The sequence below is a fragment of the Tauraco erythrolophus genome, chromosome 2, assembly GCF_009769465.1.
Source record: "Tauraco erythrolophus isolate bTauEry1 chromosome 2, bTauEry1.pri, whole genome shotgun sequence".
NCBI classification, from domain to species: Eukaryota; Metazoa; Chordata; class Aves; order Musophagiformes; family Musophagidae; genus Tauraco; species Tauraco erythrolophus.
In genome coordinates this window covers 95,648,487-95,663,910 of record NC_141466.1, presented here as the reverse complement: position 1 = coordinate 95,663,910, position 15,424 = coordinate 95,648,487, and the positions used below count along the sequence as shown (strand labels likewise).

The following is a 15,424-nucleotide window of genomic DNA, read 5'->3' as shown; positions in this document are numbered from 1 at the left end:
ATAGGGATGAACAGATGATGTCATTTGAGTAGAAGAAGATATAAAGGGTTTTTTTTAACTTCTAAGCTTTCTGAAGAGGAATGGAAGGAGAGGAGAGAAAAATATGCAAAGTCCTTACAAGAGAAAAGCGCAATGGTTTCCTTATCTTTGCATAACTGTATATCAAGATGTGTTGTAGTGGCTGAAACAGTACCAAAGAAACACCACTTTCATTATCTACTGCATAGCTTTCAAAAGCTTTAGCTAATCTTCTTAAAGACAATGTACTGGCCTCAAGAAAGCGTCTCAGTTTATAAATCGATCATTTTTATTACACTTTATTAGTTTCTATATTATAATTTCACCTACAAAGGGACCTCATTCCAGTGAATCAAGCTTGGACCTCAGTCCAGCGAATCAAGCTTCAGCATATTTGCTTTAATTTGAAATTCTTAAAAGTTTTATTTTTATTCTAAGTTATGAAAGCTGACAAAGATAAGTCTTCTATTTATGTTCTAAATCTAGTTTACTCTTTCAGGGCATTTTGAAAATATTTTTGAATGCAGATACTTCACAAGAAGGGCTTGTTATAAATCAGACACATGGCAAACTTACCCTTTAAATTATTTTCAGTAAGCCTAAGAGCGAAATACTAAATACATATCACTTACTCTCTTCATAGCTGTTGTTCGTACTGGATCTCTTAAGTGTCTGAATTTCCTGAGAAAGTATGGAAAGTCGATCTGATTGGGTGGGTGTTTCATCATCTTCTGGATCAGGTGATTCTTGCATCATTTCCTCTATTTCTTCAATCACCTTCAAAAAATGAAAACCGTTATGAAAACCCTTCCTGCACAAAGAGAAACAGCCTGCAGTTTGAAGCAAAGCTGTTAAGAGCTTAAGGTTGTGGGTTTTTTTACTTTCAGTTAGTGAAGATGCTACTGGACAAAACTAATACCAAGACTGGATTGAGAAGAATCAACAAAATCATAGCGACACTTCCTCCCCATCCTTGTTCTCTGGGAATAAGTCTACCCTTTCAAGTAAATTGGTGACCTCATAGCAAGCAGTGTGTTGAAACTACAGTTATTTCGACATGAAGGTACACATGGTTCTGCTTAAGAGAAGTGAACTAAAGAGTGAGCTGGAGTATCTTTCCCAAGTATTCAGTTGAAGGAAAACAAAACAACAACAAAAAACAACTACCTCCCTCCCATTTTACTACATTTCTCTAAGCAAAATAAAATAAAAAAAGCTCTGAAAAAACTGAAAATCTGCTGTGCTTATGAGAAGTTTTATGATCTGATCCATCATAACCTGAAGCTGACTCGTATCCCTTCACAAAAGATCTCAGCCAGAAAGTATGAGAACAGAAATCCTGTGCATAAAGAGGTTACTTTTCAGTACAGAAATGATCATATTTCTACAGGCTAAATTATTAACTGAACAGCTGAGTAAGTAACACATCAACATTTGCAGGTTTAAAGGCTCTAGACATTGCTGAGATCCATCTCAGTAAAAAAGAGCTGAGGCAGATCAAATGATACTGTCTTTCATGCTCTTAATAACCATGTTCATCAGAGTTCACAGGTAACCATTTAAACAACAAGAAAATACATTCTTGTGTTTGCTTACTAAAGCAGGATCTTAATGGACAGTCATTAACGTTACTCAGAAGAGCAATTTTCAAGATAACTTTAGTAAATCCATGGATTTGGAACAGAAGCCTTCAGACACAAAGTAATTTGAAAGCTTCGTAGCAGAACTGTTGATCTGCTCTCATATTATGCAAAAACTTCAAAGAATTCTTGCTAACCACAAAGCCATGTGAGGATATGAATGGCAATATAGTCATGCTGGAAAACTACATACTCTACAATACCTCCAACATTCTGAAATACTTTTGCTTCTTAACACATACATTTAATTTAGCAGTATTTCTGACTAATTCATCATAAAGAATGTATCAAGATTTCAAAGACTCTAGACTATCAACCTCACCTGAAGTACTGGAATACTTTGCAAATCTGAATGACTAGTAATATCTCACACATTATTACAACCCCAAATAAAGAACAATCAAGAAGCTTAGCTATGGTGAACAGCAAGGAAGAACAACCAAAAATAATTACAGACTAAAAGAAAATAATACAACAACAATGCTGTCTTTGGCTGAACACTTTACCTGTTCTGCTGTGAAGAGCGGTTCGTCATTGATGCAGGAAACAATGATGGAATGCATATCCAACTGTTCTCTCAGCTCTTCATCGTCTGACAGGTCAAGGTTCAGGTTATCATTTACCTAGAAAGCATGAAAATGTGTATTTTAATAAATGTATATATATAGACATGCGTGTATATATATAAAAAATACACATATATATAAAAAAAAAAAAGGGAACTAATAGTGAATTTTAAAAACGAAACAGATTCCTTGCCCGTCATAACGAAATCAATGATTCTTGCTGTCAAATACCTGGAAACTGAAATACCTTAACAACTGAAATCAAAACTGCAATTGGAGAAAGTTAAAATAGCTGTCAGTCTTTAAATACCCCCAGCATATAAAGACCATATGCATAATGACATGCAGATATCTGCATGGAAGGCAGTCAATCTAATGTAGATATTTAAATCTTAAATGAAGATAGACATTTGTCAGTGTGGGCTGAAAACCTATTTATATTTGCTAATGTTACACGAACCTATTATTTTATGTGCTTTTATAGTGCTACTTTTTCACATAATAAAAGACATTAAAAAAAACTGTTTTAAAAAACAGAACACTGTTACCACCTCAGATTATTTTAAAAATATATTGTTCAGTATCCCAGAGTCTTTTCAAAAAGAAACAGAAGTAACGCTGTTTCCACATTTTACTATCAAATTACACTCGTCCTTCAAAATCAAAGATGTACACACAGTAAAAGAAAAGATTTAAGTCCCCTCCTTAATCAGTCAGGTATATTTTACTCTCACACAGTGATATATTTTAGTTTATTTACAAAGTTGTTTGTTGTTTCTGCATTTTGTCTATTACTAGATTCCAGCCAAACCATCCTAGAAGAGTCCCCCAGCCCCTAAAAGCTGCAACCTCCAACATTTGACATTTTGAGCTCAATCACTTTAACTGATTTTCGGGCTAATTTACAAGCATTATGTCTAGCTGTATAAAGTCCTTGGTCTCACCATATCAGTTTTCGATTTTTGTTGTAATTCCTCCAGTTTTCCCAGTTTCTTCGGAAACCTTAATAGCTTTCAGATTCATTTTCAAGATGCTACTGATATTCCCAGATAGCTAGTCCATAGGGGAAAACACACTATTCGTATTTTTTCAGCCATCAGAGTGAAAACAAATGTCCACTTTTTCCAGAATCTGAATGCTAATAACCATGCAGTGACAGGGCTCCAGCACAGATATCTGTTCATCTACATATATCCCAGTTTTGACATTCTTTAAAGTCTGCAGTCCTCAAATGCTTGTCCATGTATATAGGATTATGACAACAACTATGGGATAGCAAGCAAGGATAACAGTTTATCTAGGAGGTCAGCTTCCCATTCTGACATCTCCAGAAACATTTTGAGAGACTATCAGTTACAGCTGATGTCAAAAGGACCACCTGGCTTTCCACCCAGTCAAAATCCATGCCTATTTCTGCCCTCACACTCCTACCAGGAAACGACCAGTTTAAAAGTAATCTAACGAAAATATAATAAATGAGCAATTGTACAATCCTGTTCCTTGTATCACTGTACAACCCTTCAATCCAACTACTTCTTTCACTGTCAGAGCCATATAAAAGCGTTCGCAGATCTGTGATGTGAAGCAACAACGATGATATAAATCACCCTCATTCGCCTTACATTTTTTTCCTACTAAAACAGGAAGAGAAATACTTTAAGCACAAGTCCAACAGCATATTATTAGTTTCAAAGGCATCAAAAAAGTGTTGCTTAGCTGTTAGTATTCATTGTAAGAAACTTAAAACAAGCTATTAGCTGGCCCATATGTGCTGTCACATAACCAGAAATACTGCTGAAACACAGAGAAGGAGAAAAAAAAAAGTATGTCAAACACTCCCAAACAGATGGCTTTACACATCAAAAGGCATGCCAGGTGGAGTGAAAGCTGAAAAAACTTGAGATATTTTTAATCCATAAACTGACTTTCCCTCTACTGGCAGCATACCTAAGATTTTTTCTAATGCAGCAACACCACTTTACATTTTATTTTATGTAGTTTCTTCATAACTCCCTGCAAAGAACTTACAAAAACTATAGGAAACTTTTTTTTTTTATATTGTACCTAGTTCCTTATCAAGAAATCCATCAGTCTTCCAAGTCCATTTTTTGGTCACACACCAGGGTCACAGCACAGGGGGTTGTCTTTTTACTTTAAATGTAAGGATTTAATTATTCTAAAATCACTTAAAAAATCTGAACAAACACTCTTAACAAAAATTGGAATAAACACTAGTCAAATTCAAGGGATAATCATCAGACTCAAATCGAGAAAGTGAGTTCCAAATTGCCATCTTCCCCTGCTGAACCCCGAAATATCCTCTTCAGCAAAACAATCTTTGATTCTGCCACAGTAAAAAGTGGCTGTGGATTATATAATGCACGGCAAAAGTCAAAGCATTACCCTATTCTCAGATTACATGCACATATTCTTACACCGTAACTCAACTTCACTATGTTTAAAAGTAAGCCACTCATTTCCTCGGAAGACCTGGGAGATGGGAATTCTTCCTAGCTTTTCTTCCTGAAGCGTTTTAATCCACTTTTAAGAAGATCAGAGGACAACCTTTGCCATAAACCTCTCTGAAGCTCTTCATTCCCTGCTCCCTCCCCAGACAACTATTCTATTTAATAAATAAGAAAATCAGAGCAAAACAAACTCTCAAACTCTTGCATTTCAGTGTCTCCTGGGTCACCTTTCCTGTAAAAGAAGCCATTTTAGTCTCCACCTGACTGCAGAATGAGATGAACTTAAAAAAAGTCCACACTGGATTTACTAAATGAGAATACTCCCGCCTCTTTTCCTCCCTTACCCAGAATAGTGTTTAACATGAACAGAGAGTAGAAAAATTTTATGTGAAACACTTTCTCATTTGATATTTTTTTCTATCTTGCTCTGGCTCTAATGAACATCCATCTAAAACTAAACCTGAATTATTCCAAACCAAGGAGACGTAAACATACATCACAGGTTGTTTGATATTCTGATTTCAAAAAAATCTCTCATGTATAATAACAAACACTAAAAATATTTTAAGCCATTTAATAACACTCCTTTATACAAACACAATTTGTTTTTTTTATATCCCTTCTGAGTATAAAAGATCCAAAGAGGGTATTTCTGCTGATCAGAACTTACTCCTTTTTCTGAAAGATTCAGTGTTGGCAAGTGCAAAGCTCTCGTGTGGGAAGATTTCCAGTCAACAGGCATTACGTTACCATAATTATCAGTCAAAGCATTCCAAATCCTGGAGAGAAGAATAAAGGAACAAAAATGCAGGCCTTAAAACAAGCAGCAAGTGATCAGCAGTAAATATATTTGTAATGATACTACACTTCTATCAACAACTATTTTTTCGTCTCTAAATATTCATCTACAAGTTACTGACAATATTTTTATAATGTTCTGAAGCTAAGAGAAAATGTTTTCTGATAAACATAATTTATTTCTCTTTTAAAACCAACAGTGGTGAAATAAAACAATGTGATGAAGAGAAAGCTTAATTACTAATTATATAATCATATTCGAAATCTTCTTTGGGAGTGTAAAGGAGTCCTATAAATTCCTTTCCTAGTATCGTTCCTGTTTGCCTTGCCTTTTGCACCTTAAAATCAGGAATTAGCAAAGGCCGAGTAGCAAATTCTGAGCCAAATCTTTTTCCTCTTTCTTTCCATTTATCACAGAATGACAAGCAAGCACAAGTTATACTAAAATTTTGTACGAATTTCATTTTATCCAGAAGCACTCTTGCTGCGCTCAGCCCACCACTCTCATCTACAGCTGTGTCTACAGTGGTCAACCTCTCTGGCTGCACTAGAGGCTTGAATACGCAGCCCTATTCTGGTATTCAAAGTTCAGACTTTGGAAGAGAGCAGCCCTGTTAGCAGGTCACCGCCTCACGCCAGGGAACAAACCCTGTTCCTGAGAGCTGTGCTGGGGATGTGTGTTCGGAGCGGTTGCCCAGCCAGGCTCAGAGCAGGTCAGAGGAATGGCTGAGCCAGACACAGCCTCACCACTGCACAACATGTCTCTGATTCACGGTTCTCCGAACTTAGCTCACTGTTTATACCATAGATTCCGAGCCTTACCGCTAAGAGAGGGTGATGTTCTTTTTTTTTTTTTTTTTCCTCTTGGTATAAGACAGACAATTTAGTTACCTCAAGGAGTAACTGCAGTATTTTTAATGAAGATGACTGAAATGTACTGTAAAATAACAAGTGTAAATACTTGTAAAACAGTGTTAAAAGCAGGAAGGCAGCACAGATCAGAAAGGCGCTGTTGCTCAGGGGAGAAAACAACTATCACAGTTGCAGCTGAGATTCTGTTCTCCGTCTGCTTTCCGCACTTTCCATGCTTAATTCCAAACACTGCAACGGTGTTTGCCATTCTGCAAAAAGCTGAACAAGCACCACCCTCAGCCACTCCGCGTTTCAGCACAGCTCCTCTTCCTTACCGCGGGGCTACGAGGCACTGGGACGCACACACACGCTTCCCCGGCGATGAGGGGCACAAAAGCCCAAAGGCCTCGATGTCAAACCAGCGCCGGCGGCCCGGCCGCGGCCGCCCCCGCCCCCTGCGCCGCGCAGGCCGAACGCGCCGCGCCTGTCCCCGGCTCCGGGCCCGCCGGCTGCCCGCTGCGGTTCCGCGGGCGGGGAAAGGCTTCAACCCCCGCGGCCCACAAGCCCCGCTGGGGCTCAGCGAGAGAAGGCCCAAGCCAGCAGGCCCCGGGGCAGCGCTTTCGCCCCCACCCCCGCCGGCCCCTCCGGCCGGGCCAGGCTTCCTCCCCGGGCGGCCCAACCACGGCCGCTCCCGCTCCCTGCCTCCCCCCGGGCCTGCACTCACTCGTCGTCCTGCAGGGCGCTCTGCTCCGTGAGGGGCCGCAGCGGAACGCGGCTGTCACCGCCGCCGCCTCCGCCGCCAGCCCGGACCTGCGGGGGCTCAAAGCAGAGGGACAGCTTCGCCCCCAAATCCCCCCCGCCCCAGCCGCCTTTGTCACGGGCGGCTTCGGGCCCGCTCCCCGCGGAGGGCTGGAACCCCGAGAAGTCCTGCCAGTCCCCCGGGTCTCGCTGCGAGGCCGCCGCCGCCATAGCTGCCACCGCAGCTGGAGACGCCGGGCTGCGCGCCCCCGCCCGCGGCTCCCGGCGGTGCGCGCTCCCGCCGCCTCCCGCAGCCCGGAGCTGGGGGCGGGGCGCGTGACGGTGTGGGACCGCCCAGCGGCCGCGGCGGGAGGCGGGAGCGGCCGCCCTGGCGGCGGTCGGCAGCGCCGCCCCGGGCCGAGGGAGGCGGCAGCTCCGCGGCGGCGGCGGGAACCGCTCGTCCGAGCGGCCCCGGCCTCCTTCGGACCGGAGGGGGAAGGGGAAGGGGGAGGGGAAGGAGGAGTGTTCGCGGTAAGTTTCATTGCAGCCCGGAAACCGAGGGATGGGTGGCTTTTTGGCTGTCGTTTTTCCCTCCGTTCAGCCACCTAATACGTGTAAAACTAAGTTTTGGAGATAACTGGTTGTTACTAGCAGTCACTGCTGTGCCCATCGCCTGCTAGCTTTATGTTGTTTTCTTAGGTGCCACAGCTTCTGGTGGGCGTTTTTTATCCAGTACTTTTCTGAGCTGCTGTAAACTTTTAGTATCAGAAAGTAGGTGGCAGGAATTTTCTCTGCTTCTCGAATTTAGTTTAGGCCTCCTTTAAGTTTCTTCTCATACATCCTACTCGATGTTTGGAAAGAGACACAGTGAGCAGAAGATTCATTCTCTGTTAAGCTTCTGCATGCCACTGGGGTATTTAAAGACCTCATCCTATTCTACTCGGCTACAGCTTTTTCAAGCCGGCAAACACCAGCACATGTAAGCATTTCAAATATGATCCTTTCTGACATTGGGAGTAGGGCATAAGAGGCCAGGACTACTTTTGAGCATTCAAATGTGAATGCACTCTTGTTTTATACCTTATCAGAATGATGTTTTCTGTACCATTCTGCTGAAAAAAACCCAAAATGTTTGCAGGCAGAATTTGAAGATGCTCTTGTTGAAGAGAGTCTTTCGTAGTCTCAGGAAGGAGCAAAAATGCTGCAACAGCTAACTAGCAAGGGAGAGGAAATTACTGGAAATTCAGCATATATAAATGTAAAGGGATGCATAAAAATACCCATCTATCCTAGTCGAAGTCAATTACAGGCTTTGCAGTAACTATTAGTACTTGGGCATTTTGGATTATTGCAGCTAGCTCCGCAAGAACATTGACTCAGCGGTCAGTACCAGTCCAAACAGTAGATACGATGCTAGTTCCAGGGCGTACCATGTTCGAACAATGCGGAAATTTCAGTGCCTTTGCCTTTGATCTCAAAATAATGTAATAAAATGGCGTATGGGTAGTCCAGCTCATAGATCATAAACAAGTTTCGGCAATGCCCAGCACACGCAGGCAACTGGCGAGGGGGTTGTAAAAGCGACCCAGCCTTGTACCACCTTGAGGCCCCATCTCTGCAGAGACGACCCATGGGGAGCTGTGTATGTAGCTTAGCCCAGAGTTGTCCAATAAGCCCTAGACTAAACAGGGAAGTGCTGCATCCTTCAAAGAACCGAAACTTGAGCTGAGCCTTGAAATTCCCTCAACAAATACTATGCCCTGAGTCTCAATCCAGCCATTATTCAGTTGCCTGATGAAGTGAGATAAAGGGAAGCTGGAGAGTTTCAGTTTCACCTGATAACCTGTGTACTCAGACAACCACAGAGCAGCAAAGAGAAGTAAAAAGTAGAGCATACAAAATTGCACCTCAGCCATGGATGAATAAAGAAAGGTAAGGGGAAATTCCACCACGCCGCCAGAGATAACGGTATGATCCACTCAGCTGTAGTCCTACACACAGTTACATAAACCAGGGGATAAGAACCCAAAGATTTGGGTTGGGAATACAGAGTCACTTCCCCAACTATACAGGTGGCCTGTGAGGAGACCCTTCCCCCTTGATTAGGACACTGGCCGAGGTAACTTCTCTGGGGGGTAAGTGAATATTTAGCATGCTTTAAGTTTGTAACCACGGGTGATTAACTAATACACATGTAATATTTAGTGCGCTTATGTGTTGTAATCTTATGTGAATCTCTCGTGTGTTGTAACAGTGTATTGTAATAAATAGCGTATTCTTGTTTTTAAATTGCAGTAGTGCGTTCCTCCGTTGTATCCGTAAAACCTGCAATAGTGGCATATTGTATATGTAAGTGTAGTTCAAATAAATTGTTTGCTTGAACCTTGTAGCTGAGTCTCTTTTCGCCACAAATGGGAAGTACAAAGAACAGCAAGGTTGGCTGGAAGGTATGGAACAGCTCCCAAAGACCCATCCTGGGCTTTTCAGCACATAAAAACTGCAGAGAAGATACAGGTCTCTAAATGAAGGGGTGGCAGATAGATACTGCTCCGCTGCTGCTTTGAATGCGGAAAGGAAGGGATACCTAATGAAACCATAAAGGGGTAGGTTCAGAGAAAGAAAGGAAACAGTTTTTCACACAGCAAGTAGTTACACCGAAAAAACCACCTTGCCTCAGGATGTTACACAGCAGAACTTTGCATTGAGTCCACTAATTTACAAGTTAATAGAAGAAAACAATATTATAGGCCAATAGGTCAACGAATGATTGGTGGCTCAGGAAGTCCTTGGAGGGCAAATTCTGGTTCCACACACTTGCTGAATTACCTCATCTCACAGCCCCATATGATTGATTATGGCTCTTCCACAGGGACAACAGGTGGGCTCAATGGCAGGGCAAAGGCTGAACTTAGTGTCTGAGAGATTGCTCTTTACTGGATGCTGAAACTATGTGGAAATTCCACAAATCCCTCTAGTGTGAAAATTCAGTAAAGTAAACCACAGAACTTTCTGTGACTGCACCCTGTTCTTTCCCCATTTTCTGAACTGATCTAAGGTCAACAGGACAATAACATGAATTCCAACTCCCGTGGGAAAAAACCCACCATAATATCAAAATATAAACTAATGTCTCAAGGACATTATGTATGGAGGCAATAAATATGAACACTTAAGAAAATACGCATTGATAGGTTTAAAATTTTTTTATTGTGCTGCCAAGAGCCAAATTACAAGAAACCGCCTTACAGTTAAAAAAGTAAACAAGCAATCTGCTGAACCGCAGTGCACTCCGAGTGCCACATATGCATCTATTTTTCAGAAAATTATATCTGCATTTCTCTTACAAGAGCACAACAGGAACCAAAGTAAAAGAGTGTAATGGATACAGCACATAGGATAAATCATATCTTTAAAATAATAATAATAAAATAATAATAATAAAAAACATTTTACACCATGTCCTATATCCTGCTAATATTTTCAGAATATGGCCTTGATTGTAAAACAAAAGCAAGCATTTACAATTTCTGAATAAAGACTGCTTACTCTTATGCAAGGAATGGATGTTTTGTCTTGACAAAATCTTTATAGTAACTGGACAGAAACATCTCTGTTTCAATATCAGATTGAGTACAAAACACTGGGGAGACCACATTTTTTCTTATTGGTGTTTGGAAACTGAAGTTATATAAGCAGAAAAAATGTTGACCCTTAATGATACACCTATTTTTTTTTTTCTTTGATGCAAACAGCTAGAACACCTTTTTGATATTCTAAAACAAAAAAATTGTTAATCTTCAGATTAATAAATTAGGTCATTATAATAATAAATTAGTTTTTTTTTTCAGTTTTAAAGTTCAGCAACCTCTGACCAAGTATTTACAACAATACTTGAGAGTTCCTTTACAAAAAATACATTTTCTTTTCACATTAAGCATACTGGGTATCTGTGTCTCTTATGACAAGCATTTGTAAAAGAAAAAAAGGCAATGCACAAATGGGTAATTAGTATAAAAGTGCCAAGACCTGTTTGAAAGTTAACATTGTATTATACAGTCAGAGTTATAAATGAGGCAAGCTACAACAAACTTCCAGCTTAATGTGGACAATATTCCAGTAGTTGTTTCAAACAATTGTTTGAAAAAAAAAAAGAAAGAAAGAAAGAAAGAAAAAAAAAAAAAAAGAAAATCCAGGAGCTGATGGTGTTATTCTACGGAGCTGATTAGTGCTGCATGTATATTGTCATCAGTGTCTTTAGCCAATGCATTCATTAAACAGCCTTTTTAAGGCTAAGCAGGAAAAGAAAAATAAGAAACACCCTGAAATGTAGCAAGTAGCAAGAGCAACGCTTACTGCTATAATCGTGCACGTACTGTACACACGCAAACACAAGAGTGCACACACACACACACGCGCGCACACAAACACTTTCAAATCAAATCAAACTGTAGGTAGAATGAGATGCTCTTTTCTTGTCTTTCCTAAACTCACAAGCGATTAAGCATTGATATGGAATGCCTGTTTATCTGTTTCTGCTCTGGGTAAAATCTCTCTCAGATAAAAATACATTCAACAAGAAAAAAAATAGAAAAAATATATACTGTATACATAGTGTTTTATATATACAGTATATATATGTATACTGTATATACACATGCACGTATATATACATATGTATACCTACATGCATTTGTATATACATATATATACACAAACATACAAATACTTTTTGTTGTTTTTAGCATAATTATATTTACATAAATATTCCTATAATGCTAAAGTTTAAAGAAGCATGATCTCCTTTTTTTTTTTTCTGAGCTTCAAAAAAGGTGCTTGAGTAATATACAATTAAAATTAAGCAGCTTCCTAGCATGGAAGTAGTTTCTAAATCTGCATACCAGTAAATAAGAACATCAACAGGAAAAAAACAACAACCTTAAAACAGTCTCTTTTTTACTCTCTTGTAAGCAAGAGCTTTGTCCGACAAAAATATTTTTCCTTCTCCTGTATGAACAACCAGAGATTGATATAAAATAACAAAACAAAACCACAACAGACAAAACAAACAAAAGCCCCTGGAACTGCATGGTGTTCTTGACTTTTCCTTCCTTCCTTCAATACTGCTGTCAGAAGATCCAGTGCTCATATCAGGAATTACTTAGGCCTCAGTTATTTGCTAACTCTGCCGAAGTCTGGCTAATCTAGCCAATCAGCTTTGAAGAAAACAAAAATAAAAACAAAAAGCAGCACAAGGTATAATTTTATACATCCTTAATAAACCCACCCTTTATTTTCTGCTATAACCTTTTCCTTGCTATTTCATTAACTACTGCAGCTTCTCATCATATAGAAAAATATTTGCAGCTACACCACACCTGTGATGTGACAAATTCTGTTCTAGGAGTATATTACTGTAGCAACAGCTGGGAAAAAAAAAAAATCAGACCTTTTCATATTTTTTTCACCTGGGGGTTAGGCTTTGCTGCAACAGATGCAATTTCAGAGCAACAAGAAAAACCACTATCCTGCTGCTCGGCAGTATGCTTTATTTTCTTCTCTAGCCAAGCACGACTAGCTTTTCTTCTCTGAAGCTTCCTTTTACCTCATTGCCTACCCCTAGCCCCTGATTCCCCCTCCCAAAAAAACTCTATAGCTATGTTACAAGCAAATACATCTTAACAAGTTTTAAAACTTTGGTTCTAAGAAAACACTTGGTCAGTTATCTCAAGGAAAAGTGGGAATGCTTTTTCTGGCACATTGCAGGAGTCAGAGCTCATCCCAGTAAGGTCTTAGAGCTGTACATGTAGTCACAAATCCAATACAATCCACTAAGCAAGTGCACAATTCTAGTTTTATTTTAATAGCAGACAGTCTCTCTCTCTCTCTTTCTGAAATCCTTGGTAAGGGTGCAATTCTTCAAACCGTTTGATAGAAATTATCTGCCTGTAGGTTGTTCTGTTTCTGCATGCTGTAAAATCCACTGTATCTTGAATCTGGGTCTGCAATTCTTAGCATCCTCTGAGAACTGTCCACCTGGACCATGGTACCTTTCTTGCAGTCCACATATACCAGTTGATTGTTTAGGCAAGAAGGCTGTTAAAACAGAAAGGGAATATTGAGTAAATTACAAAAAATTTGTATTCCACACATAATTAAAAAAGTCTTTGTGGTTCAAGTCCATAAGCACAAATCAAAATCAAATCGGCAATGAAAGAGCCTGGACTTTTGCTAAACTTGGTCAATGTTTATGGCAGGCACAGTAACAGATCAACCCTCTCTTCTCAATCACCATTTTTCATCTCCTGAACGGAGCTCTGGTATTCTCACAGCCCAGATGGACTGGTTAAACTCAACTCTGTTAGACTAGCACCACACAAGGGCTTAACCTTGTTGCCCCACACGTACAGCAGCTTGTTTCCAAGACTTTTAACAGCCTCTTTATTGCTGATCATTTTCAAGAATGTTTTGTTCCTGGCTGCAATTCCACTAAGAGAATGGGAGAGATCTTGACTCTTACAGTTAATCCTGGCATAGGGTGTCCTATGGGATCCTTCTATTTTCCTTTCCGAGGTGGTTTATGTATTACTGCCTTAATGAGGAAATCATCCACCTTTTATCTAGTGTTTGCTAGGCCTTACACCCTTGCAAATCAGTGTGTTATTGTGGAGATGCCAGTGTTGGCATGACACTTGGTAGAGTTGTCCTTGCTTGTAACTGGGGACAAATAGGGGATTTCATTTTAGACAAATGTCAGTAAGTGAGGGTTTGTGTATGTAATGATCAAGCGTGAATGCACATAAAATATTGCTCAAAGAAAGAGTTGAACTATGTTGTACTGGCTTTCCAGTCCTGCTCTTCCTCTGTTTGAGGATCCTTAACTGAAAGATTCTGCAGCTAGGAGGAAGGTGAAACATCACCGGGTGCACGTTACCTTAAACGTCTATGGGCCAAGCACGAAGGAAGACAGGCAGTATACGCATATGCTATGGATACGTACGAAGTTAGTGACAATGCGTATGCATGCTCACGCTGTAAGCATACAAATGGACTGCAAATCTTAAAAATTCCAGTTTCCACTGATGTAGCTTTTTTCCAACTTAAATCAGAAAGGTTTTTATTACTACAAATTCACATTTGGTAACCCTTATCACAAAAGGTTTTTTTAACCCAGATATTCTAAGTATCCGGGTTACCAAAGATTACAAAACATTCTTTCAAGATGTTCTACATTTGGCTCTTTAAAAGTCTGTGGACTGAATTCACAAAGAAGTCCTGAGGTTCACTGATGCTAATGGAATCAGGCCTAAACATCAGGAGTCCATCTGTAATTTTAAACATCTTTTCTACCATCTTTCTTTTGGTATTGATATGACTAAGCACAGTTGTTGATTTGTTCTTTAGTAAAGAGCTGGACTATTTTGAACAGAAAGAACACAAGCCAAAAGAGGCTTGCCAAAATTTATTACTAGGAGCCATCAGTCAGCCAGGAGGAATAGGAGAAACTAACAAGTGACATTTGGTTGAAGAAACCTTAAAAGAAAGATACACTTATGACAATGACCCTCACAAGAAATCTGAGTTTCAGTATATCCGCAGTCTTGCACTGAATCTGTGTGTGGCTTAAAGTGAGCTTTCTGAGCATATGGATGATGCCTTTTGATGACAGTGAAAAAAATGATGTTTCAGCAGTAGAAGTGTTTGAGGAAAACTCTGTTCTATAAGTAAAAAAGTACATAGAATTACTGATTAGAGTTCCACAGTTAGTAAGTTGTGATTTTCATTTCAGCTTCAACCATTTTGTCACACAGCACTTGGATGGAGAGCAGTCTTTCTGAGAGTTTAGGAGTGAATCCATTAGAGTTAAAAATGAATTTTTTAATGCATTCCTTAAGAAATTCAGAAACTGGTATTGCTTACTTGTCTTGAAAGACTGGAAATGGATTAATATCAGATTCCTCATGCTTCCTATTTAATTACAATTGAATTCAACTTTATGCTCAGATTGCTTTTTGGAAATGACTTTTTTTTAAAAAAAAGCTCTGCAGCAGTGATAGAATATGGACACTTCATTTTTAAAATTATTGTATTACTCTTCTAGGTGGAACTGAAGAAAAGATGCTACCAAATTGTGTTCCAAGTAAGGACAAAGTCTGATTAGAATTAGGAAGTATAAGTGGCATAAATTTGGGGACTGATATAAATGGCATTTGAATATCGAGTAAGGTCTTAGTCGGCTGATGAAGCTATTCCTCAAAACGAAACAATGCTCTTTTCACTGTTCATTTCCAAGCTACCTGTTTCTTCCTTTTTTTTTTTTTTGATAGTCTCAGAATACTTCATTGGT

The 15,424-nt window shown here is 39.7% G+C and overlaps 2 protein-coding genes across 2 annotated transcripts in view; both read right to left on the bottom strand.

Moving 5' to 3' along the window:
- The window catches only part of FEZ2 (fasciculation and elongation protein zeta 2), a 28,307-nt gene extending 20,996 nt beyond the window's left edge, over positions 1–7,311 (bottom strand). The window contains exons 1-4 of the mRNA XM_086631621.1: positions 7,067–7,311; positions 5,363–5,471; positions 2,165–2,281; positions 651–795 (exon numbers count right to left, since the gene is read on the bottom strand). Of these exons, the coding sequence (XP_086487747.1) occupies positions 651–795; positions 2,165–2,281; positions 5,363–5,471; positions 7,067–7,311 (616 nt within the window). The remainder of the gene's footprint in view (positions 1–650; positions 796–2,164; positions 2,282–5,362; positions 5,472–7,066) is intronic.
- Positions 7,312–12,996: 5,685 nt separating this feature from the next.
- The window catches only part of CRIM1 (cysteine rich transmembrane BMP regulator 1), a 191,588-nt gene continuing 189,160 nt past the window's right edge, over positions 12,997–15,424 (bottom strand). The window contains exon 17 of the mRNA XM_086628070.1: positions 12,997–13,173. Within this exon, the coding sequence (XP_086484196.1) occupies positions 12,997–13,173 (177 nt within the window). The remainder of the gene's footprint in view (positions 13,174–15,424) is intronic.